General features: G+C 44.6%; 1 protein-coding gene across 1 annotated transcript in view; it reads left to right on the forward strand.

The window, feature by feature from the left end:
• sphkap (SPHK1 interactor, AKAP domain containing) overlaps nt 1-25,289 on the forward strand; it is a gene marked incomplete at both ends in the record, with an annotated part of 84,186 nt that overhangs the window by 27,583 nt on the left and 31,314 nt on the right. The window contains 2 exons of the mRNA XM_080731446.1: nt 8,185-8,290; nt 11,073-11,183. Of these exons, the coding sequence (XP_080587572.1) occupies nt 8,185-8,290; nt 11,073-11,183 (217 nt within the window). The remainder of the gene's footprint in view (nt 1-8,184; nt 8,291-11,072; nt 11,184-25,289) is intronic.

The following is a 25,289-nucleotide window of genomic DNA, read 5'->3' on the forward strand; positions in this document are numbered from 1 at the left end:
GCTGGTTATGGATCTTTGGTGGTGTGGTTGTGCCACACCACCAATGTAAATGACTGCTTGATTGCTTGATGAATGATGATTAACTTGATGTTTGGCTTTATATGTCCTGGCTGTGCTGCCTCTGTCTGCAAAATAAGTAAATAAATCCTATAGATAGACATATGGTGTCTAGAAAAAGAAGCACCTGTTTTACACTTTTTTTTGTTTATATTGTGTTACATTTGGGTACAAAATTAACTGCAGAAATCCGCTAAAACAACATTACAAAACCGCTAATATCCGCAATTTTGCACGCGCGCTGCGCGCGCGTGCATGAGGTAATAGAGGTCGTGCACCCCCTGCTGGAAGAGGCTAGAATCGCCTATGCATGTATGTATGTATGTACCGGTATGTAGACATACTGGTGCGGGGGGTTCATTTTACTCAAAGCTGTTGCTATAGGCTTTGAACTAAAACCAGCAGAAGCTTGAGAACATAGTTAAGGCGACAATACGCCCGCGCACCCACTATGAAGTTGCACGGGGATCATGTGTGAGACGCACTATGACACAGTACGACGCACTATGATGTGAAAACCAAATGACGCCCCTGGTGTGACACCAGGGGCGTCATTTGGTTTTCACATTTAACCTTAAATTCTGTTATTTTATGCATATTGTCCCCAACTCTGAATTGTTTTTGCAGATTAATCTGAGGATACGTTCAGGTGCATCCATGCAATGTTTATTACTATTTATAGTGAATCATAGGAATATACTAAATGACAACCAGGAATAGTCTGGTGACCACCGGAGAGACGGGTGACTTCCGGAATCTAGACGGCACCCAGGAGCAGTTTGGGTTAGCGCCCTAGCCCGTGTCTTCCGTTAGGAAGAACCCAACAAACCCACAGTTACCGCAGTACCATTGCGGCTCAAGAATCCACCACTCCTGAGTGAAATGTCTGGGGCTGGAGTCTGGTGCAACGCACAGGTCCTGGACCTGGTGAGACGTAGGAGGTGCCTGGACAGGAGTCAATCCACAAAGCCAGATTTCCTCTCCCGTCTCGGCAGAGTAAATCCGGAGCGGTGGAGTGAATGGTCCTGTCTTTCGCTATTGGGACTGATCGTGGGTAGCTACTGGGACTTAAGTTGGGACTTGATCAACCCTGGCTGGGTCACCCAAGTGAGGGGTATGATGTTGCGAGACGCGAAACCCAGATGAGCTTGGGCTACATTTCTGAGGATATGTCCCAGGTGCATCCATGCAATGTTTTTAAGTTATTGATTTCATCGCAATCGATGCCCGTCCATCTACAGTACATGTAACAGTGTTATCATTTAAATAAGTGTTTGCAACCGTTAATTTAGTATTCATCCCTATTTTGGGAATGTCATTATAGGCGAACATTTTCAAACATTTCCGACGTGACACGTTGATAGCTTAGATCTACTATTTTTGCTATTAGAAATGGGGCTATGGTAACTTATTTATTGCCACCCCTAGGTCTTTCTGAAATTACGCCTCTGTGTCACACCTGTCATATTGACCGTACTCCACCTACCTGAACGCTCGCCGCTGATATTGAGAATGGATTAGGCCTACTAGGTGTGTCAGTCCGTCAGTCGCTTCCTGTGTGAATAGCCCTTTACTCCTGTTTTATTTTCCCTACAGTGGTTGATTACCTGTCTGTTTTAGTATTGAATTTTAAGATTTGACTTTTAAAGCACTTTTAATAGCCTGGCTCCTAATTTAGAGGGATTCCTTTTAATGTGAATAATTCACATTAATTTGAACTTTTCACTGTGAATAAAAGCATGATTGATTGAATTAATTCTTTATTAACATGATTAATAACAGTACAGGTACCGTACAGTCAAAATATTATGCTAAAAGGATAACACAAAAAGCTCCAGCAGGGGCTGTTTCCATTGTGGTCCATTGTCGGCCTACTCAATTATGATCAACTAGTCCTTAGTTACCCGTTCAAAGATATGAGCTCTGAAATGATGTGCAGTGTGTGGGTTATGGGATGTGCACTGTGCACACAGTATATGAGGGATGGAAAGTAACTTTAACTGGTGCTTGCATGATAATATGTAGGAGCATCAATGTAAGAAATACCCGTTTCGTTTAATGGCTACAGAGATACTGTGTACCGATCTGCATGATTTTTGGACAAAATCTGTAACAGGGCCAGACAACAGACCCGCCCGCCCGCCCGCCCACACACACACACACACACACACACACACACACACACACACACACACACACACACACACACACACACACAGCTGGTTAAACATGTTGCCTCATGCTAGATGCAGAATAGATATGCACACACACACACACACACACACACACACACACACACACACACACACACACACACACACACACACACACACACACAGCTGGTTAAACATGTTGCCTCATGCTAGATGCAGAATAGATATGCTTCAAGCTAGATGCAGAATAGATATAGATACACCATAAAAATGCTAATATACAGCATATGATTTGTGAAAGTGACAAACGGGCTTCACAGTTATGTTAGGTGTGTTTATATGCTAATGGTGATGCGATTTCAGATCAATTGCTCCAGCCACTGAGGAGAAACGCGGTGACAGACACTCACTCAGACAGACACTCAGACAGACAGACAGACAGACAGACATTTGGAAAATGTTTGATAATACTATATAATACATACGATACACTACAATCAAAATACATTAGAAAACAAAGCATCAGCCTGTAAAATGTTGCTTTATGCTGTAGTATTGTTGTTGGTGTTGGTGTTGATGTTGAAGAGAGGATGGCCATTGAAAAGAGTGTAGGGTATTTATCTGTATAGGCTACAGTACAGGATCAATGTGATTTTTGGAGCTGTGTGAAACACAGGCTCCCTATACGTGGCTGTGTGGGTCTGTGTGTGTGTCTGTGTGTGTGTCTGTGTGTGTGTGTGTGTATGTAGCCTGACTTCGGCGCGTAACTAGTGCCGCACCATTTACGCCACTCGCGCAATATATACATCAAAATGTGCGGCTCGGCCGGGAATGGTGTTCTATTACCTTTCGTTCCGATCCGCCTTACCATGCCGACGTAATCGTCAAAAAACAACGCTTAATTGTCCCCATTGACTTATAATGGGACAATGCAAGAAATCACTTTCAAGTATTTTTCTCTCGTAAACCATAGGAGCTACAGTTTCAAACCTCGGAGAGGAGATTCATAATGATTTTAAGAATGAATCGAAAAATAATTACATCACTCGGCCTCATGGTGGCGCTATAACGGCCCACTTTACGTTTTGCCCCGTAACTCTTGAACCGTGGATCGGAAAATTAAAATTCGTTTTTCCCTGGATTCCTTGGGTCAAGACGCATCTCCCCATATAGGCCACGCCCATTTGCGCCTGGATAGATTTTCCGCCATCTTGAATTTTCTCCAAAACACACTGTTTGCTCCTTTTCCTACATATTTTCTTCAAATGTCACAAAAATCGGTACACATGATCTACACACACACACACACACACACACACACACACACACACACACACACACAGCTCCACTTCACACAGGTGTGATTTTTTTTAAGCGGTCTTCCTTTGATATTACTTTAGATTTTATCAAAGTGATTCACTACACAGGAATGATTAGCTAATGACTGGCTGGCTGCTGCTCTGATCTGTGTGAGTTGTAGTGATAGTGTACCACAGGCTAAAAGTGATGAGTGTCCATCCAGTATAGGCTATATGGAGCATTTCTGATAGTGATACCATGCTATAGCTTGAGAGAGAGAGAGAGAGAGAGAGAGAGAGAGAGAGAGAGAGAGAGAGAGAGAGAGAGAGAGTGAGTGAGAGTGGGGGGGGGGGGAGTTTGCGCACGCACATGCCCTTGTCTACGTCGTTCAGCGTGTTGTATGTATTTTAAGCTGGCGCGTTGGCACTTGAGTGATAGTCTGTGAGACACATTCATTTCATGATTCATTTGCTGCTGCTGCTGATGCTGCTGCGCGCTGTTAACCGTCCATACCATAGCGCGTCTTCTAAGTGATCGTGAGCACTGGGATTCCTTCGGTCTTCGGTTGGGATGAGCAGCAGCATCTGGACTAAAGAGCGTCTCCACAACAGTTACGCGTCGCTGCGCTGCGTTCCAATAGGATCTATCTAATCACAACGGCTCGGACAGTTTGGGCTTTTTGGACGTGATGGCTGGCGCCAAGTGCCTTTTGAAAACCTCAAGGTAGGATTCTGCTTCTGTTGTGCGACACAGGGCCGCTTCAGATGTGTAGGTATAACACGTACTGTATGAACGAATGAAGTGTAACATGACTAAACTGCTGTATTAAATTGAATAGCAAAGGCAACTTATTTAATTTGGCTACTTTGTAAACTAAATGCGGTTATTAACATCGTTTAAAAGCCTATCCATGTTTAATATCCGTGTAATCCTCGCTTCTTTCCTTTTTTCCCTTCTTTTTTTAAATAAATTGCACGCTACTCCTCGCAATAAGTCCAATGTCTTGCCTTGTATTGCGTGAATGAGCGGCCGATATGAAAGTGATGGCTATAGCCGGCTGCTGTTGTAAACTAATCCTGTAGATGCTGTTGTATCCATAGTTCGCTTTAATTTGTAACGGTCTTTCTGAATGGCCGTCAATTTTACGCGTATGCGCATTTGGGTATGTGGGCAATCTGCACTTTTAACATTCGCCTACAGTGATGCTCAAGGTTGCCGTTGCCGTAATTGATGGCATAAAACGTTCATATTAAAACTGATGGGGCTTCCTAAAGAAATGCTCTGCAGTGTGTTGTAGGCTGTAGACGTGCCAAAACCCATATATCGCACATGGTACACATCCTGGGGGGAAAGCTGGACGTTATCCAAGAAGCGCATACATTAAATGTCCTATGAAATTAAATGTCCTATGCGGGGTAACGGCTTCACGTCAGATCAGATGGCGTTGACAAACTATGCCTATAGCACACAGTGGGTCGTGATCCATTTGTGGGTCGCTTACATATTTTTATGTGTGCCTTAATTTTCGTTTTCCTGCTTTTTGATAATTGTTATTATTTCAACACATTTTCAAAAGACATTCCCAAAAAAAAGCTCATTTTTTTCATGAATTAAAAACAAATTTTTTTTTTTTTTAGTAATTTCATGAAGAAATCAAAGAAATCGTAACTAAAAAACGGATGTTGAAGAACTTGTGAAAATAGCAGATCTACAAAATCACAACACGCTGATGTAGATCTGCTGTTTTCACTATAGTTCGGGTCCCTGGCAAATGTCTAATTTCTCGTTTGGGTCCAGCGCGCACACGAGCGCACTAACCTGTCAATCAGGCTCATCGGAGTAGAAATTAGGTCGTGCGTGACAAATCAATCCAAATGTCCTTAAACTTCACACATTAAAGGACCGTGTGTGTGTGTGTGTGTGTGTGTGTGTGTGTGTGTGTGTGTGTGTGTGTGTGTGTGTGTGTGTGTGTGTGTGTGTGTGTGTGTGTGTGTGTGTGTGTGAAAGCATTTCAGAGATCTAGAGAGACAACCATGGTTCTCTGATATCCAAAGCAAAGACAGATATTTACATCAAACATAAATACATTTAAGCTGCATAGGCCTAGATAAAGAAAGCACATTTTGGGATCTATCGATTCAGGATGCTTTTTATTCGTTCCAAATTATTTGCATCTCATTAAATATTGCCATTCAACAATATCTGTTAGATAGCATATCTCAGCATGTGTGTTTATTTACTGTAATACAGTGAATTGACTGAATTCCTCAGTGTTTATGTACTGTATGTCTGTGCAGTCTGCAGGTATCTCATGAGCTTTGAGTGCTCATTTCCTCGTCTAAGAGCCTATAGAGTCATCTTTTTATGTGATGGAGGGTCACTAATAGTTCAGTGGTTCTCAACCACTAGTGGGCCGAGGATATTGCAAGTGGGCCCCAAATAATTGGCAAAACACTTAGATTTTGATTGATAATATAACATTAATATTAAACAAGTGCTACCAATAAATAAGAACTTAAAGTGTATACATTAGTTCCACTGATCCAAGGTGGAACACAATCGATTGATTAATCATTAAAATAAACATGTTGAGAAAATGAGCATCTGATTTTATGGGTTCTGATTTAGAAAAGGTTGAGAACCACTGCACTAGTTGATTGATATGCATTGGTGCAGTTGTACAGTGCTTTGTTAGTACTTTGTCTGCAGGATCATGTACAGTAGGCCTATTTCATTTGAGTAAATATACTAAAATGGCTATATTTTAAGACCCGTAAGACTCCCTAATCGGGATATAAGCGACCTTCAGGATGGGGCGGCATAGCTCAGGGGTAGAGAAACCGTTATTAGAGCACGAAGGGTTCCCAGTTCGAATCCGGGCTCCCCCTGAGTTAATGTCGAAGGGTCCTTGGGCAAGACTCTGAACCCCACATTGCTCCCGGTGAGCTGGTTGGTGCCTTGCATGGTTTCCTCCGCCACCGGTGTATGAATGTGTGCGTGAATGGGTGAATGTAATGCACAATCTCTGTAAAGCGATTTGGATAAATGCGCTATATAAATGCACCATTTACCATTTACCATGTATACACAAATTGGCCTGTAAGTGGCATTAAAAGCAACCTCATGGTGGCGCTAGAAGAGGGGTTATGTGAGAAATCAGGGGCGGAGGTTGTGGTTTGCCAGGCAAGGAGTGTGTGTTCAAAGTTTGGCATGGACATGGGCAACAGTGCCGGAGATAAGAGTAGGGGCAAAAGTGTGACGTGCCGTGACGTGACAGACTGACGGTGGAGTTTCTTTTTTTTTTTTTTTTTAAGATTTGTTTTGGGGCTTTTTATGCCGTTATTTGATAGGACACAGTAGACTGACAGGAAATGGGGAGAGAGATGGGGAATGACATGTGGCAAAGGTCGCCTGGATCGGGAATCGAACCGGCGATGCCAGCAGGCATCCTAGTCTAGTATGTGGTATACGCCTAGACCACTAGGCCAGCAGGTGCCCCCAGCCGGTGGAGCTTTTGATAGTAACTGCCACCTGACGGTCGCAATAAGCTAAAAGGTTTTTTCAGCACAACAATGGCTTTGTTTAACAACTTAAGCCCTATTACACTTTGTCGCAGGAGGGTGACGAGCTTCGAAAACAGCCTCAGTGTTGTGGAGAAAAAAAAAGAAAAATGTTGACACTTTTCGTCTATAACAACACGTGTTTAAAGTGGTTAAAGATCATCAATTTGCTAATGGATGCTGTTCTTGTGATGGCTGCATGCCAGAAAGAGCCCATCCTCCACAATATTCACTAATCTCATTCAGCGACAACAAAACACAATGTAGTCTACACAGATCCTCGTATAAATCCCTTGGTCAGATGTCAGTCTAGTCACTCACAGGGGATAATATAATATCATACTGTATTATTATATTATACTATATTATACTGATAAGATGCGTGGTGAAGATTAGGAGGTGAATCATCATCTTACATCGTTGTAATGTACAGTATTGTGCCTTAGCAGCATAGAATGCAGTGCACAGCATTTCAGCGAGTCAGCCATAAATGAACGAGCTTTTCGAGGCGCCCAACCTTGGACCTTAGCCAGGTGACAGACCGACCTTGGACTGAACCCTTCTGATATCATACTGGCCTGGAGGTTTGTCGGGTGCAGTTTGACGTAGCATCAGATAGCTGGATGTGTTCACCCATGCATGTGCAATATCCACAATATGGCATGGCTGCATCTCTATTTGACTCCATATTCGTGGAAGAAGTGTGACGGGGAATACTGTTCTGCATTCCCCTTGGTAAAAGTCAATAAATGTATATAATCTGCTGCTGTTGCTATTGCTGCTGCTGCTGCAATAAGCCTTCAGGTAACTGTCACTGTAAGTGACATGACAAATGACTTTCTATTTCTCATGTTGGGGTACTCCAGTAAAAAGAGGATTATCATTACTGACCTCAATTATTTTCAGTACAATCCTCAATGTTAATACCAATTTGTAATTGAGAATACAATTAAAACAAAATGGACACTTATACAATGTAACTCTAAGTGTCAATTGGTTCCATTTGTACACTCTAGAGTGCGCCGACTATCATGAGTCTAATGATAATGATGACAATCATAAGGCCGTGTTCTGACAGACCCGCCTCTTCTTTTGTACACATGTCCCCCTTGCAGCAACTTCCAGTCATCTGCCATGTACGAAGGCTCCGACTCCACCGAGGCAGAAGGATGCAGCACGGACAGCACAATGATGGGGTCCTCCATCACTGCCTGTAAGAAGGTAAGGACATCCTGTGTGTGTGTGTGTGTGTGTGTGTGTGTGTGTGTGTGTGTGTGTGTGTGTGTGTGTGTGTGTGTGTGTGTGTGTGTGTGTGTGTGTGTGTGTGTGTGTGTGTGTGTGTGTGCGTGCGTGCGTGCGCGCGTGCGTGCTGTTGGTTTTTAATACTCTCCTCTAAGGTGCCAGGGAGAGACAGCCACGATGGTACAGTATAATAAGACGGAGCCCTGGGGTCAGGTGCATTGATTACAGTGATCATCTCCCAGTGCCACAGAGACAGACAGACAGACATGCTGAGGTGAATGTCATGTTTGTGAGTGTGTTTAGAAATAGGTAAGAGTTACACTTACAATGTAGGCATTCTAGTAGACACTCTTAATCCAGAGCGATTTACAGTGTTGGTATGCTTTCTTGTGTGTGTGTGTGTGTGTGTGTGTGTGTGTGTGTGTGTGTGTGTGTGTGTGTGTGTGTGTGCGTGATCTGAATTTTCTTCCATTCAGATCTATCGTGCAGTAAAGGTCCTTGGGGGGTTTGGGGGGGGGCGGAGTTTAAGCAGTTATGTTTCAAATATCTTCGTAAAATGTTGACAATGTTCCTGGTACGAAATCTTTTCAGATGTGGTCTGCGGCTAAGTTCATATTAATGTGGGACTCCTTGACATGATCATGTTTGAGTACCACTGCTTTAGAACATGAGGTGACACCTTTCTAATAATTGGGCTCGAGGTCCTGCTGACCCCATGTGCTATGATATAATGTCCCCTGGTGAGAACAGTTGAATCCAAGTCACCTTTAGCTGGCCATGTGCCTGCACAGATGGCCCATCTCAGAGGGGACAAGAACAAGGGCATGGATTAGTACTATAAATATACATCATAATGGACATGAGCGTTATATAATATTTACAAATTGTAGTTTTCTTCTCCCTGATCTGATTTGTAAAACAAGATTAGCAAAATGCAAAATAATTGGCCGGAGAGCAATAGTCCAGGGGGGTCCATACTAGCCTCTAGGTTATTGCCTCTACACCAAATCTGTTTGCCGACAATAGCAGATATGCAAGTTTATAGATTGGCAATTTTTTACTGAATGTTCGCCCCAGCAATAGGGTTCATGTGGCTAAATGTTTTAGAAGATTTGGGTGGCCCTGCATCTCTGAATGGTTAGTGACGTGTTATTATTCCAAACATTAATATTACTGTAGCGGCATCCATTTCTGCAACATGTTTATGTAAAGTCCCCCTTTTGTTATTATGAATTTAATTGCCTGAGTGGGCTAATTTAATTCATATAATACAGCATAATAGGAAAGTATCATTACAGAATGCTGTCATGTAGAATCGTTTCAAGAGAATTGCTGTTGTAATGAAGCAATGATGCAATAAAGTCCTTAAAATGTCAGAAAACCACTGTAACAAGTGAACAAATCAATAATGAACTAGAACTGCACTCTGTCAAGGTGCCAACTTAGGACTTGAGCACAAGTAGGCCATGTATGGCCTACTTGTGCACAAGCAGAGCGTGTCATGAAGTGCGCTCAGCACTGGCATCACCACTGGCGATGCCAGTGTCATCACCACTGGCATCACCAGGAATGCTGGTTCTTAATTGGCCGTTAATAATGATGTTGCCAGAAATGCTGGTCCCTGATTGGGCTACGGGCTTAAACACACCTACCTACCTACCTACCTACCTACCTACCTACCTACATACCTACCTACCTACCTACATACCTACCTACCTACCTACCTACCTACCTACCTACCTACCTATCTACCTACCTACCTACAGTACCTACCTACCTACCTACCTACCTACCTACCTACCTACCTACCTACCTACAGTACCTACCTACCTACCTACCTACCTACCAACCTACCTACCTACCTACCTACCTACCTACCCACCTACCTACCTACAGTACCTACCTACCTACCTACCTACCTACCTACCTACCTACCTACCTACCTACCTACCTACCTACCTACCTACCTACCTACCTACCTACAGTACCTACCTACCTACCTACTACCTACCTACCTACCTACCTACCTACCTACCTACCTACCTACCTAGTTACCTACCTACCTACCTACCTACCTACCTACCTACCTACCTACCTACCTAGGTACCTACCTACCTACCTACCTACCTACCTACCTAGGTAGGTAGTTACCTACCTACATACGCAGCCGAACGCAGTACTTGCACGCTTTGCTGGCACAAGTAATGATCTTCAGTATGTTTGTCTGTCTGTCTGTCTGTCTGTCTGTCTGTCGGTCTGTCTGGCGATAATGGAGTTTTCAGTAGGAAAAGCAAGTACACTGCTTCACCTTTCACCCTAAATGCGTCATTACACTAAAACTGCCCTCCTTGGGGACAAATAACTATAGTTTATACATATAACTGTCTCTGTGTCTAGTTAGCTGAGTGAGTATTGATCACCTCCCAAGGCCATTTACCTCTGACAAAGGTCCAGGAGAAAGGTCAATTGATTTCAACCACAAGGGCATAACATACAGTAGAGAGAATGGAAAGTAAAGGTGAGTGAGTGAGTGAGTGAGTGAGTGAGTGAGTGAGTGAGTGAGTGAGTGAGTGCGCGCATGCGTGCGTGCGTGTGTGTGCGCAGGTGTGTGCGTTAATGTAATCTTGTCTAAGCAGGTGTATCAGTGTTAATGCTGTATGTGATGTAGGCCACTCAGGCTACACAGTGCGCCTGTTTTATATACAGTTGAGTGCATCCATTTATTGGCTTCAGTGCAGCTGTGTGTGTGTGTATATTGCAGGTGCTGTGCAGCAACAGCGTGCTGGACTCATCAGAGTACTGGGTGAGGAATGAGAAGGTCCTCTGCAGACTGGGTCTTCTGGAGGATGACACCAATGGTAGCTGCACCACAGTGAGTAGCCAGGGGGCACCCGTTGGCCTAGCGGTCCAGGTGCATACCTAATGCCTGACAGTGTGTTGCGTGTTTGAAACCCGATCCCGACGACCCTTGCTGCGTATCACTCTACATCTCTCTCTCCCTGTTTCCTGTCCTATCTTCACTGTAATACTATTATAGCCAAAAATATAAATCTTACACAGTGAGTAGCCAGCCTCTTTACCGGGGGGTACAACGGGGGGGTACAGCTCAATGAGTGGACATCCTAACCCAGGATGCCTTATAGCCAGACGTGTTAGGATGCCCAGTCCCACTGCCACCTTCATGCTTAACAGGCATCTCGGATAAAAGAAAATGTTAAATGTGACATACCACTGGGACGTTGCACACACATACAGTGCAATCATAGTCTTCTTCTCTTTGTCAGTGCCTTACTCAGTGACATCACAAAATTCTTACTTGTTTCTACTATTCAGATATTTGTAACGTGTCCTGGTATTTGGACTTGAACCTTTTGGTCTGTATTCATTATTGTTCTACCATCACAACAGCTTATTCTTGCTATCTTTGTTCTTCTAGCCTTCCGTGCATTCAGCATTGATTTCTGTGCCACTGCTGAAAGCTAAATCCCTGATAAAGACAACATTTAATATTTCCTTTCTTGAGTTTGTTGTCTGTGGCCCCAAGGCAGAGTTAATGAATGTTAATAATGCCTTCTGCAGCAAATGTACACACACACACAGTAAAATCCTTTGGTAAGGAACTCTCACTTAAATGAACACTGAATGAAAGAAAGGATAAATAAAAGGATGAAACATTAAAAAAGCAATTGTTCGCAGAAATGCCAACTACATTGATTGGCTCACGGTGTTCTCCTGCAAGTGTTGACTTGTCGCATGATGGAATTGGAGAGGAGTGGCTTTAAACCACAGTGCTGCAATAAAAGACTGACAGTAGTCAATGGCAATCAGGTTGTTGAACAAAGGCAGTAAGAATGGCTGGTTGGACTCCGGCTCAGCACACCTATAGTTCTCGTTCATGCTTTGTAAATGTGGACAATTGGGGGGGTCATTGTTACAATTGTGAAGGAGAATGTGACATTGAATAGAATTATAGTTGTGTCTTGGAACAAGAGTGGAACGAGTGGAAAGAGAATATAAGGTCAAAGTGAACCTGTATAGAGAAAAGCATTGTTTTTGAACAACTCAGAGTTGTTTAGAGGTAGTTCTGCTGCTGACACACCGGTATTAGTTCTTTGGTAAGAAGGAAGGGCAGGTGTACAGTATGTCTCATGTAGTTACCTTGCTCAGTAACAGACAAGGATGTCATTTGGTCATATATTGAGAGCATGGGTGAGTGTGTACATCTTGAAATCCAGTCATATTTTTTGTTTCAATGCATTCATATTATATATATATATTTTAGTACTGTTAATACTAGAAAGGTGACATTGTGGGAAATTGCAAGTGTGGTTACCTATATAATGTGATGTCACGTGAAGCTTGACCGATCCTCAAATCCATTATTTGTCCAATCAGAAAATGTAAGATCGGTTAGGACCGCTCAATACTAACTAGAAAGGTACAGTTCTGCCCTGTAGGCAACTACACTAATTATACGTTCATAATGTATGCATAAGGCAATCCGAGGTTTATTACAGTATGACAATAATTCATTCTTTACATTGAACAGGTACTGTACAGCAGATAGACAATGCACCTCATACAGTACAGTGCAAGAGTGTCCATAAGCACCAATAGAATACGAATAGGGGGAATTATGGGAATTATCAGCATGGATGGAATCATTTCAGATTAAGCAGATTAGTTGACTGATGCTATGCATTGTTTTACAGTAGCGATGTGCATTTGTATTGCACCATTATCCAAAGCGCTTTACATTACGTGATATACATTCAACCATTCACACGCACGCACGCACGCACGCACGCACGCACGCACGCACGCACGCACGCACGCACGCACGCACACACACACACACACACACACACACACACACACACACACACACACACTGAACCACTGCTGCCACTGTATGAAATAGAACTGCACAACTTGCGCCTTGTGCACAAGTAGGCCAAGTATGGCCTACAGTACTTGTGCGCCAGCAGAGCGCACTGTTAATGGCTGTTAATGATGGCATTTCCACAAATGCTGGTCCCTGATTGGGCTACGGGCTTAAACAAAGAAGGACATCGACATACATACCCACGCGATCACAGTACTTGCGCACTCTGCTGGCTCAAGTAATACTAGAAAGATGCAATTCTGGGAAATTGTGAGTGTGGTTGCTGTTTTTACACTTTCTATAAAGTGTAAACATTTTAGTCAGTTAGGTAGCCTGAGGACACACCAGCATGTCCATACTGGTGAAAAACCTTTTGTCTGTAAACAGTGTGACAAGAGTTTCAGTAAGTTAGGTACCCTGAAGGTGAAGAATCACCAGCGTGTCCACACCACAGCCACATAATAAGATATGAGCGTAACCTGATGTAAAAATATAAGCGCTTCAATCAGTTACAAACTATCATCTCCCCCATATGACCACTCAGGCCATGCTTAACCCTTAAGTTCTGTTCGGATCATTTTGACCCGTTTTAAAATTTCATCTGAAGAAAAAAAAAAGGTAGAATTTTATTTTTTTCCATTCTGAAACTCACTGGCCTTAAAGATTCTTCTGTGATTAACATGTAATTCTTTTTGCACTATTACCCATTCCTAGTATATACAGTATATAATGTGTAATGACCAGCAGCATTTAGATTAAAGTGTTACATACTGTATCCCTCCTATCTTAGGACACTTGAAAAGCTAATTTGAAAGCTGCAAATCCTTAAAGAGCACTCACCCCATCCCCAGTAATAATAATTACACTTGTAATGTTTTATCTCGGATGTGAAATCAATTTTCACACCTTGTGCAGCAGAATTACATTTGTTCAGGGCTGTGATGACCTTTATGGACTACTGTCTCTGACTCAGTTGAATGAGCAGCACTGTTGTGGGCCACTGTAATACTTTTCTGTGAAACTGACTATAAGTGCACTATGACAGCTTGGTATAACTTATGCAGCTGGCCACAGCAGGCTGCATCACAACACTCTTGCTTCAATGTACAGTTAACTCCCCAGTGTTAATTATAGTCTAAAGTAAGGGTCTTGAACAGGGGGTCCGGGACCCTGAGGGGGTCCTCAGAATTACTACAGGGGGTCCTCCAAATCTTCGTGTGATAGAAACTTTTTTATATTAACCACTTGAATCCTAGCGTCCATATCCTGATAACTTTAGCCAAAAATAGCAGATCTACAAGCTCACAATGCCTCACAGCGCGAGGCGTTGTGAGCTTGTAGATCAGCTATTTTCGGCAAAGACGTTTGGCGTAGAGGGGAAAAAGAGCAGAGTGAAATGTACAGAGTGAAATGTCAAGTTAAGTATTTACGGTTCAAGGGGTTAAATATCTGAAAACACAAATTGATATGAATCCAAAATACACTGTTGATTGTGCTGTCAAACAATGAAACTATGGAATGGAGAGACGTTCTTCTCACATGCCCTCCATAACCGTACAGTTGCGGCATGTCCGTGTTCTCATTGTCGGGGTACAGTACCTATAATACTCACGCGAGAGGTGACTGTAAGCACGAGATAGGCATTGGGGAGATAACATCCATCTGCAGGGTGGCAGAGCGGCTAATGTAACTTTAATCCGTCAAAGCGGATGGTTTTCTGCTGAGGAAACAGATCTGCTGGTGCTCCTGCCCGCACCATTTACGGGAGCAGAATAATAATGTGATATGATGATCATCATTCATTATCACGCCGGCCTGGGGGTTCACAGGTGGACCAGTCGGCAGTGCTGCATCCTCCTGTACAGGGACGTGCTGGCCATTGGGAAAAGCGGGACAACCGGCTCATTCCCGGCTGGTCCAGGCCGGCCATTAGGGAAAAAAAAAAAAAAAGAATGTCGGCCTTCGTTCCATTTTGGGGGTTGGGCGGCCAACAAAGTAAATCTTCACTGTCGGGCAGAAACCTTGTATAGTTTAAATCATTTTTAAAATGGTTTTGGACATACAAGGTTTCCACCTGACAATGGAAAATATAACTCATGTAATTGGCCCACTGGCTTGTCACTTGTCATGATCTGAAATGGCAAATCTTTGAGTAGCAGCAGCGCTATAGAGAGAGATCTCTCTCTATAGCACGCAATGAGGGCCTCTACAACTCTTTTTCCCGGGCTGAATCAGGGGCCCAGCACGTCCCTGCTCCTGTAGCCTAAGATCTCCTCGTGTCCAAGACAGCATTTCTTGAAATATCAACGTAATAATCACCATGCTCGTTCTTTTTAAACAACCACTTATTATTAAAGCATTACTCCTGGATTTTATGGTGACCTGTTACTGTTGAGCAGAGACAGATGAAGAAAGCCTATAAGGCTATAGATTATTCACAATATTCTTACACCATGAGAGATATCTGTAAAGGCTTTTTAAATCTGTGTGTCTCTCTCTCTTCTCTTTCTCTCGCCCACCCAATCCTTGCACACACCGCAATGTAATAAATGGAGCTACTTTAACTTGCATCGTACTGTAGTTGGACACACCTTTCTCTTGTTATGTCAACATTGCTCTGAAGCGTTTTGGTTATTGAACAATATTTGGTACGTTTTGTCATGCTCTCTCTAGCTATAAAAGTAAGCAATTTACCCCGAGTGAGAGGACATTATGCTCTCATAATGTCCGCAGTGAGGGTGTTATCGGACGAGGCGCAGCCGAGTCCGATAACACCCTCACTCAGGACATTATGAGAGCATAATGTCCGACCCCGAGTGGTAAATAGCTTTTCTACCACTTTTTCCCGTATACATGAAAGAAAACACATAGTTGTAACTTGCAAGGATCTTAAGTTACAATCATTATTGCCTATAAAACTTCCGCGAGACAGCAGATAGTTCCACAAACAACATCTTCTACTCACCAACAGATGGCGCCAACTCCATACTAATCCATGCGTCTAGCTTACAGCTAAGCTAACGTCAGTTAGAAGTACCGTTCCGGCCGTAAATAGAGGCTGTTCGCTTCCAGAAAGGCATAGGTTCAGAGAAAAGGGGCTTTAAAGTTGGCGGATTGCATTGGATCCAAATAAATCGGCGACTATAGCATGCACGTTAGTAAACATAGGACCGTTGCCACCGTCATTTGTTGGTTGGGGGAAAGGTGTTCCGACTACCTCCTGAAGTCCCCGGATGTACACTGAGGCGCATTGATCTCCTCACACAACTTTGCGGCAGTTGTCCTCTCATAACCTCCGGAATTTAGCCAATCAGAATCCAGTATTTGAACACGTGACTCGAAAAAGTGGTAGAACCATGCTTGCACGATACAGTAAACTGTCCAGGTCTCTTTCTTGATATAAACATAATTGTTTGACCATAGTCTCTCTCTCTCTCTCTCTCTCTCTCTCTCTCTCTCTCTCTCTCTCTCTCTCTCTCTCTCTCTCTCTCGTATAACTCGTATTGTAGTTGAACACAACATTGTAGTTGACAACAACAGTTGTTCTTACTTATGAAAAGCACCGTCTTGGTAGTATAGAATGATCTGTGTTGTGTTCACACATGTGGCTGGATAAGAATGCATTCAAAATCGCTGCATGTTCACACATGACCCCAAAGTTAAATATAGCAGTAAATTGGCAGAATTTCCAGTAAGCTGAACAGGGTTAGAGACAGAGAGAGAGAGAGGAGAGAGAGAGAGAGAGAGAGAGAGAGAGAGAGAGAGAGAGAGAGGGTGTGTGTGTGTGTGTGTGTGTGTGTGTGTGTGTGTGTGTGTGTGTGTGTGTGTGAGTGTGTGTGTGTGTGTGTGTGTGTGTGTGTGTGTGTGTGTGTGTGTGTGTGTGTGTGTGTGTGTGTGTGTGTGTGTGTGTGTGTGTGTGTGTGTGTGTGTGTGTGTGTGTGTGTGTGTGTGTGTGATAGAGAGAGAGAGAGAGGCAAGATTTTCCAATTCAGCACCATGGACAGAGACACAATGAACATATTATTTTACATAACATTTTGCCCCATTTAGAGGCTACATCAACAAACTGCCTTTCCTGGCAGGAAGTCATATACTAATAATAATAATCTTAATAAATAATCTTAAGAAAAATAAATAGAAAAACATTCTGCAACAATAGCAGCTTGTATAATACATCCAGGAAAAATTGCTTTCTCTTTGAAGCAGGGCAGACTGTGACCAGAGAGAACTGCGCAGGTTTGTTAGATTTGTGCCAGTTGTAGATCGATACTTTTGCACATTTGGTGCAACTAACAATTCAGGTCCAATTTGATTCCGTCTGTGCCAGTAACAACTAAGAAATGTGTCCAAATGTCAGAAGTGCTTCCTTTCCTTGCTTTTAATGGCCATTTTTTATTTTTTTCAACTTGACTTGTTGACTCCAGCCTTCTGGTTAGTGCTAAATCGCAGTTTTCTTTTTTTTTTTCCTTCTCCTTCTTTTCTTTTTTGGATGAGCCACTCCAGCCTGCAGCAAATTAAAACTGCACGCTCTTGGAGGATTTGCGCTGGGTCCCACAGGATATGCAGGATCCAAATCCCAATGCAGTGCTCTACTTCTTACCCATTTACAGTCAAATCCTGAATGTTAATTGAAATCAAATGGAACTAATTTAAATTGAGAGTACAAATGGAACCAACTTGACCCATAAGGGTCCATAATGGTCCACTTTCTTTCTTTTATTTTTTATTTTACAGTTCACATCACAATTCATACTTCAGGAGTGAGCAGCAATGTACTGCATTTGAATTATAATGTTCCTAAATCCCCAGATGCCAGTTTCATCATCTAACACAGTGTTTCTCAACCACTGTGCCTGGGGACCTTTGGTGTGCCCCTGGGAAGGGTCAAGTGTGCCCCTTGAAACTTATCATTTATCATTTTAAAAATGATTTAAACTAGTGTTTCACTACTGTTATGCGACAGCCTTGTATGATGAAAAGGGCTTTACTTTGCGAAGAAACGTACACATTTGAAACTTGGAGATACAAGGTTTCTTCCCGACAGTGACGATATTTTCAACCCCGTATTATATTGGTGTTCCCATGGATTCTTGGGACATGAGAAGTGTGCCCATGCAGAAAAGAGGTTGAGAAACACTGATCTAACATATGATGACATACCGTACATGTTACTCACCCAACTGGGTGGATGTGTGCTATACGACATTCTTTAACACAATTATATAATCTTTTTTATGCATATAAATTCAAGCCAATATGTGGCAGTGAAATACACTTTCAGTGTAGTTTAGTGAACCCCTCAAGCACAAATCCACACACATGATCACACATCAGAAGGACGTGCCGATGTCCGCAACCCTTGTGTTCAGCTATTTAAAATGCATGCATTTGTGGACCAAGGCATTTTTCACCATTGCTGACCCAGAAGAGTTTTTTTCTTTTTATTTTAAGATTTGTTTTTGGGCTTTATTGATAGGACAGTAGACTGACAGGAAATGGAGGGAGAGATGGGGAGTGACACGCGGCAAAGGTCGTCCGGATCGGGAATCGAATCGAATCGGCAGCGCCACCAGGCATTCATGCTGATGTGGCAAAGTGGTATGCACCTTTACCAGTAGGCCAGCGGGCGCCCGACACAGAAGTGTTTTTGAGTTGCTTTGAGTTCCTTCACTCTTACTGATGATAAACTAACTGCAAATGAAAAGACAAGCACCACTGAGGCTGTCCTTGCTTCCACAGTTTAGTGCTTAGATTTGCAGGATGTTTCTTTGTCAACAACAACTTTAGTGTCATTGTTTTCTTCAAGTAAATGAAGCACTAACTGTCTCCACTTCTTTTTGTGCAAATGAATGTGTCAGTGGCTGTTCATTTTCTCTAGCCTTTGTCCATACTCCATTAATCACAGAGAACGTTTATGTGAGAGGGAACAGATGTGGCCAGTCCTCCCAGCGTCGCTGTCAGACGTCGTCATGACAAATCGCTACTCCACCTCTCCAATTCTCAGTTCACAGCCTCTTCTGGTTTACACAGCTTATCAATCAAAGCCGAGTCTGTGATGACACCGAGTGAGAAATAGGTTATTTCGTCCCTACCATGGCTGCACAGAGAAGCATGGAGAAGGGCAGAGGAAGTTTAGAGTAGGAGGAGAGAGGAGTGAGGTAATGTGGAAAAAAAGATGGGAGGGAGGTAAGGAGGGAGGGAGGGAGAGAGAGAGAGGCAGATGTGGGGTGGGATGCATGGAGAAAGCATGAGAACCGCGTTCCAGAAAGAGAAATTGTATAGAAAGACACCCGACACATCCATCAAGGAGAAATCCTAGTTATACTTTGTCACAATGTCATTTGCTGAAAATAACAGATTTTTGTGCAAGCGGAATTTGGGATGGAATAGGGGGAGGTAGAAGGAGAATGCCTGGGACAGAGGGAGATCAGAACCATGTGGGGAGGTTTTTAATTCCCTGCATGCAATTCATGTTGATCCGGAATTTCAATTTTCAAAGTAAACCATGGGCCATATCAGCTCAGCTAATTACTGAGGGGATAAAAATGTTGTCTGATGCCAGGAATGCTTGATTATACGGTAATTGGAAACATTCTTGGGACCAGACAAAGGTTTTACTGTGCATAAGGGTCAAGATGTCCAGAAGAGCATGCGTCCATTTTATATGCTAGGTGTTCGGGCCACTACGTTCATAGTTCATACTATCAGATACGCGTTCCACCACATTTGGGCAATACTGACATTATCAATAAGACATAAGATATTCACAGGGAAGCCACACCGCTATTAGACCACATCTCGTTTTCTTATTAGAATAGTTAAAATTACTATACAGTATATAACTGTATCTATGCGTGTGTGTGTGTGTGTGCGCGTGTGTGTGTGTGTGTGTGTGTGCGCGTGTGCGCGCGTGTGTGCATACCAATACGTACGTTAACTATTTGTGTATCTCGAGAATGGTCCATCCAACCAACTTCATATGGTCATATTGGGACTGATACCCATATATGGGCATACTGATGACATCAGTGCCCTCCATGGGCATTTAAAGGGACATGGACAAACAGATACAGAGATCCCCATATATGGGCATAAAAGGGACACAGACAGACAGACAGACAGACAGACAGACAGACAGACAGACAGATATAACGTGACAAAGGGTACAACGTGTATTGTATAACCAGCTGGGGCTTGTGTTCCCAGTGGACATCGTTCCCAACGGGAATGTGTAGTTATTCCATTGCCTCCATGCACATTTTTCCCTAACTCTAAATGTCTTTTTGTTTTGGGATGCAGGCCAAGTTATATTTTTGACTGCCTGCTCAACAGCCCACAAATTGTTTGCCAGAGGTAGTTTCAGGATTAGAAGGATTACAAGTCATACATTTTTTGCAGTCGAAAAACAACTCCAATCTAGTGATGTGGATTTGAGTGAGCTCCTCAATCGACAACAGTTTAACAGATCAAACAGATTTACCATGTCACGATGTGACATGTTGTGAAACCTGCAAAACATCAAAACAACTAACACACTTTAGATAATGATATATGCCTCTAATGGCAAATAGGGACACTGACATGAATTTACCAACATTACCTTGGATTTCATAGTTTAATCATAAAGATTGAACCCAAAACAATGAGATAAATAGGAGACAAATGCTTTGGATATTTTGCTTCATGAAACCACTGTTCCTTGTATCATGTTGTCACCTTTGATCCTGCTCATGTTTTAATGCATGAAGTCTCAGTGTTACTGAATGTTGTCACAGACAAATCAACACAACGGTCACATTTCATCACTCCCCAGGGAGATTTGACAGATGGTGAGCAATGTATGTATGTATGTACAGTATGTATGTATGTACAGTATGTATGTACACACACACGCGCGCACACGCACACATGCACACACACACGCACGCCCACACACACACAATAACACACACACGCACACACAGAATAAATAACCAGTAAGACGCCCTAAGGGCAAGAAGCGACCTCGCCCTAAATGGTGAGGTCGCGCTGAAACATCAGAGCTTCTTAATATGGCACAGTTAAGAAGCAGCAGTTAAACTCTTGGCCATATATGGAGCGTGACATGAGGCGTGGTGCACGGACAGATGGACATGATCTGCAGGTTTTTATACTAAATTCCCAATAAATACATTCTGATAAGATATATGATCAAAACACGAGTTAACAATGAGTTAAACGTGCACTATTGGCAACTAAACTGGGGAAAGTCTGCACAACCTTCATGTAAATTGGTAATATACAGTAGGGTATTACATTTGAACGGTGGATGAATGGTCGACAGACAGACAGACAGACAGACAGACAGACAGACAGATTGATTGATTGATTGATTGAAGAATTTATTAGAAGTTTGCAATAGAGAAAAGTACAGTTTCATGACAGTACAAATCACTGGTACAAGGTCAACTAAAAGGTGATCCTAGAAAGCCGAGGCTTATTTCCACAGGAACCACACTTTAGACAGACAGACAGACAGACAGACAGACAGACAGACAGACAGACAGACAGACAGACAGACAGACAGACAGACAGACAGACAGACTGACAGACAGACATCCCCCTTCCTGTTTTGAACTTGTAGTTTCCAAAGTAGAGTGATCCATCCATCACCTGTTTCAAACACTTCACACTTGTACTGGTTGTGCTGTTCCGCCCTGTCCCCATCCAGCCCCAGTGAGAGAGAACAGAGTAAACATATCATCTGCAGCAGCTGTGTGAGCAGGGAGGAAAGGTCTTCCGTCGTGTGAACTTTGGTTCAAACATTACATTTCCTCTAATTTGCAAATGTGGCCCTCACCTTGACAGCTGGCTAGCAATACATGAAAATCTCACACAAGATATTCACAATCATCTTTATGTTTCGTATTTCAGATTCAATTTAGAGTATTTTTGATTTTTAGACCCAGTATGAAGCAATGAACAAACTCAGTCGGTGCCATATTTAAAGTGGGACCTCTTATATTGCCGGTTCGCCAACAAAGGGTTAAAAAAATAGTGTGCACGCTGGTGCACACATTCGTGCACAGATCATGCACTATGCATGTGCATGCTTTTCACAGCTTTCAAACAAAAAAATCCGCTTGGAAATCCGTTCAGGCATTCAGGAGAAGGCAGCCCTTATGTTTATTGTCATACCTCCAGACAAGGTCCCCCTATGGGATAACCAGCGCCATCTGGCGCTGCAACAGAGTAAAACTCATAAGCTCCCGTACGAGAAATATCATTTGTCGGTAGGGCTGTCAATCACAAACGAGGGCACCGCCCCCGAGTGTATATAAGCCCTGCGGGCTATCATAACTTCTCTTCCGCACCTCTGCTTACCTGCAACTAGAGTGTCGCGAACTCAGCCATATAAGTATAATTTTCTGTAAAGTTTAGCCTAAGCGTTGGCTAGGAAGTCGGCCACTGGCCTTTATAGATTATTCTCCTGTACGTTTCTACTTCTATTCTTCCTAACAGTTCGGTCTTTTTCTTCACTTTCGCTTTGAGTCTTTACTTCTTCTCTGTACGTTCTGCCACGTGTCTCCCTGCCTTAGCTTAGCTTCGCTTAGCTTCGGTTAGCTCACGATGGCAGCTCGTCGGCCCACAGTTAGCAACCTGCTAGCTAGGGTACCGAAGAAGTGCGGCCTTCCCAGCTGCAAAGGCCTCATCGCCAATGAAGATACTCATCCGTTCTGCATTGTCTGCATGGGGGTAGGACACGCCTTGGCCTCTCTGTCCCCTCCGGCCCCGGCCACGGGGGTGAACTGTACTGACTGCCTCCAGTATGATGTTCCAGCCCTCGAGGCCCGCTGTGAGATCGCTGGCGCTGGTTACGGCCTTCACACCACGGTCTCCGCCGGATCCCTCCCAGACACCTCTCCTCGTGTGCCGGACAGCGCTGCACGCCACAGCGCTGCTTCTCGCCACGTGGTTAGGCCTCCAGCGGCCTCGCCCTCAGCTAGCTTCGGTAGCCCCGTTGCTAGCGGGTCTGCGGCCCCTGTTTCCACTGCTGTTTCTCCGACGGGCTCGACTGGTGCCGTGCCCAAGAAGAGAACATGCAAGACCGCCCACGTTGCTCCACCGCCAGCTGCAACCTGGACCGTCCCCCCCAAAGAATTCCACCCTCTAGTCGTCGGTGACATTCCTCTCTCCTTCTCCGTCCCCCAGCTACGGGCTATGCGGCCACCTAGCCCCGTCTCCTGGCATGCTAGCGACGGAGACGAACCGGAGCTAGAGGACTACGACATGGAGGAGGTGGACACGGAGGGTGAGTACTCGGAGGAGGACGAGTCCTCTTTCCCCTCCGGACAGGGCGGAGGCGCGGCCAGGGTGGTTCCTCATGCCGAGGCTTCCATCTCCGCCACGTCCTCCCAAGCCCCTTCTGCCTCTCTCCCCCCTTCCATGCCGGCTGGGGCGAGAGGGGCAGCGGCACAAGACCCAGACTCCATCCCCATGGACGAGCTCTCGGTGCTGGAACGTGCTACCATCCGTTGTGGCCTGGAGCTGCCACTCGGAGACGCGCCACTCGGACCACGGGCTAGCTTCCCCTCCTTGGCCAGGATGTGGATTCCTCTCCCCCGCTTCGGATGGAAAAGCTCCCACTGGTCCCAGGCTTTGCAGAGGCCCTGCATTCAACCTGGACTACACACAAGGACCCCCCCAAGCTCCCCTTCCTGGTCGATTGCCGCGACGCAGAGAAGGCGGGAATCCCCTTGTGCCCTCCCATGGACAAGCTGATGGCCCAGTCCCTGGTAGGGAGCCTCAAGCCAGGTCATGAGCGGACCGGTCCTGGAGGCCGCCCTCCCCTCAATCTGGCCGTGGGTAAGAAGCCTCCTGGGTTTGCCATCCCCTTTGACGACAAGCAGTCTTCCAGGGTTAGGAACTCTTACAGAGCATCCGCGCTGGCAGCCAGGACGATGAACGCCACCCAGCTGCTGCTTTTCTCCACCAGGCGCCTCCTCAGCGAGATGCGGGAGGTGCCCGACGTGTTGGTGGAGGAAATGGACAAGTCGCTGCGCATGCTGATGGACCTGAATGTCCACGCAATCGAGTGGCTTGGACACGGCATGGATTATTGCATCCAGGCGGAACGTGCCAGGTGGCTGGATAAGGTAAAGTGTCCTGGCAGTTCCGGTGAGGAGACCGAGAAGGTCCTGCAAGACCTCCCCGGCCACCCTACCTCCCTCATGGGCGGTGGACTGGAGCTTCTCCGCCAGGAGGTGGCGGATAAGAAGATCACTCTGGAGCTCCTGGAGGCCACGACGGACCCCCAGGTACCCAGAAAGGAAAAGAGACAGGGACGGAGCAAGGCCCCTGGTCAGGCTGACAGGGGGCGCTCTTCCTCCAAGCAGGGGAAACAGAACAATCCCCCTAGGACCCCCTCTTCTTCCTCCGCGGGACCCCCTCGCACTGCAGCGGGGGCTCAAGCCCGCTCTCAATCCCGCCACCCTCCCAGGCACGGGATACCGGCCAGCTCCCACAAAGCCCGTGGGAAGCCGCCGCGAAAGTGACACTGGACTCTGGCGGGGTCCCCCTGAAAATTCAGGGGACCCCCCCTTGCAAGCGCAGACGTTTGGACAATATGAACAATTTTTTCTTATGCCAAGAAATCAATGTTTATTCCTCCTCTGTGCTCTCCTCCAGTGCCTGTAATAAAAAGTGTGTTGATAAAACAATGCCTGTTTATTTCAAACCCACCTGCTTTAGTACAGACGACCCCATTTTGCATGAATTTAACCATTGTAGAGAAGTCCAGGCTGGAATTTCTTTCCACTCAGAAAATATCGCTTCCTCCAGTCACGCAGACAGGTTACAAGCAGAATATTTCTCTTTGCAAAATGTTCCCAGACAAGCTAATTCCTATTCACAATGGTATGGTCTCACTAGTGTGCAATACCCCTCTGTCTCCACCGAGCGGCACTGTTATGCCGACTCTAGTTCAGGACAGGAGTTTGGTCTTAGCGTCAGGGAAGAAGCCAACACATATCACCCAGGGTCGGCCTCGTCTTCCCGCAAGGAAGCATATAAAGGCCTTAGCACAGGTTATAAACGTAAATACAATTCCCCGAG

The sequence above is a fragment of the Nannobrachium achirus genome (assembly GCF_963921795.1).
Source record: "Nannobrachium achirus genome assembly, chromosome: 8".
Taxonomy (NCBI): domain Eukaryota; kingdom Metazoa; phylum Chordata; class Actinopteri; order Myctophiformes; family Myctophidae; genus Nannobrachium; species Nannobrachium achirus.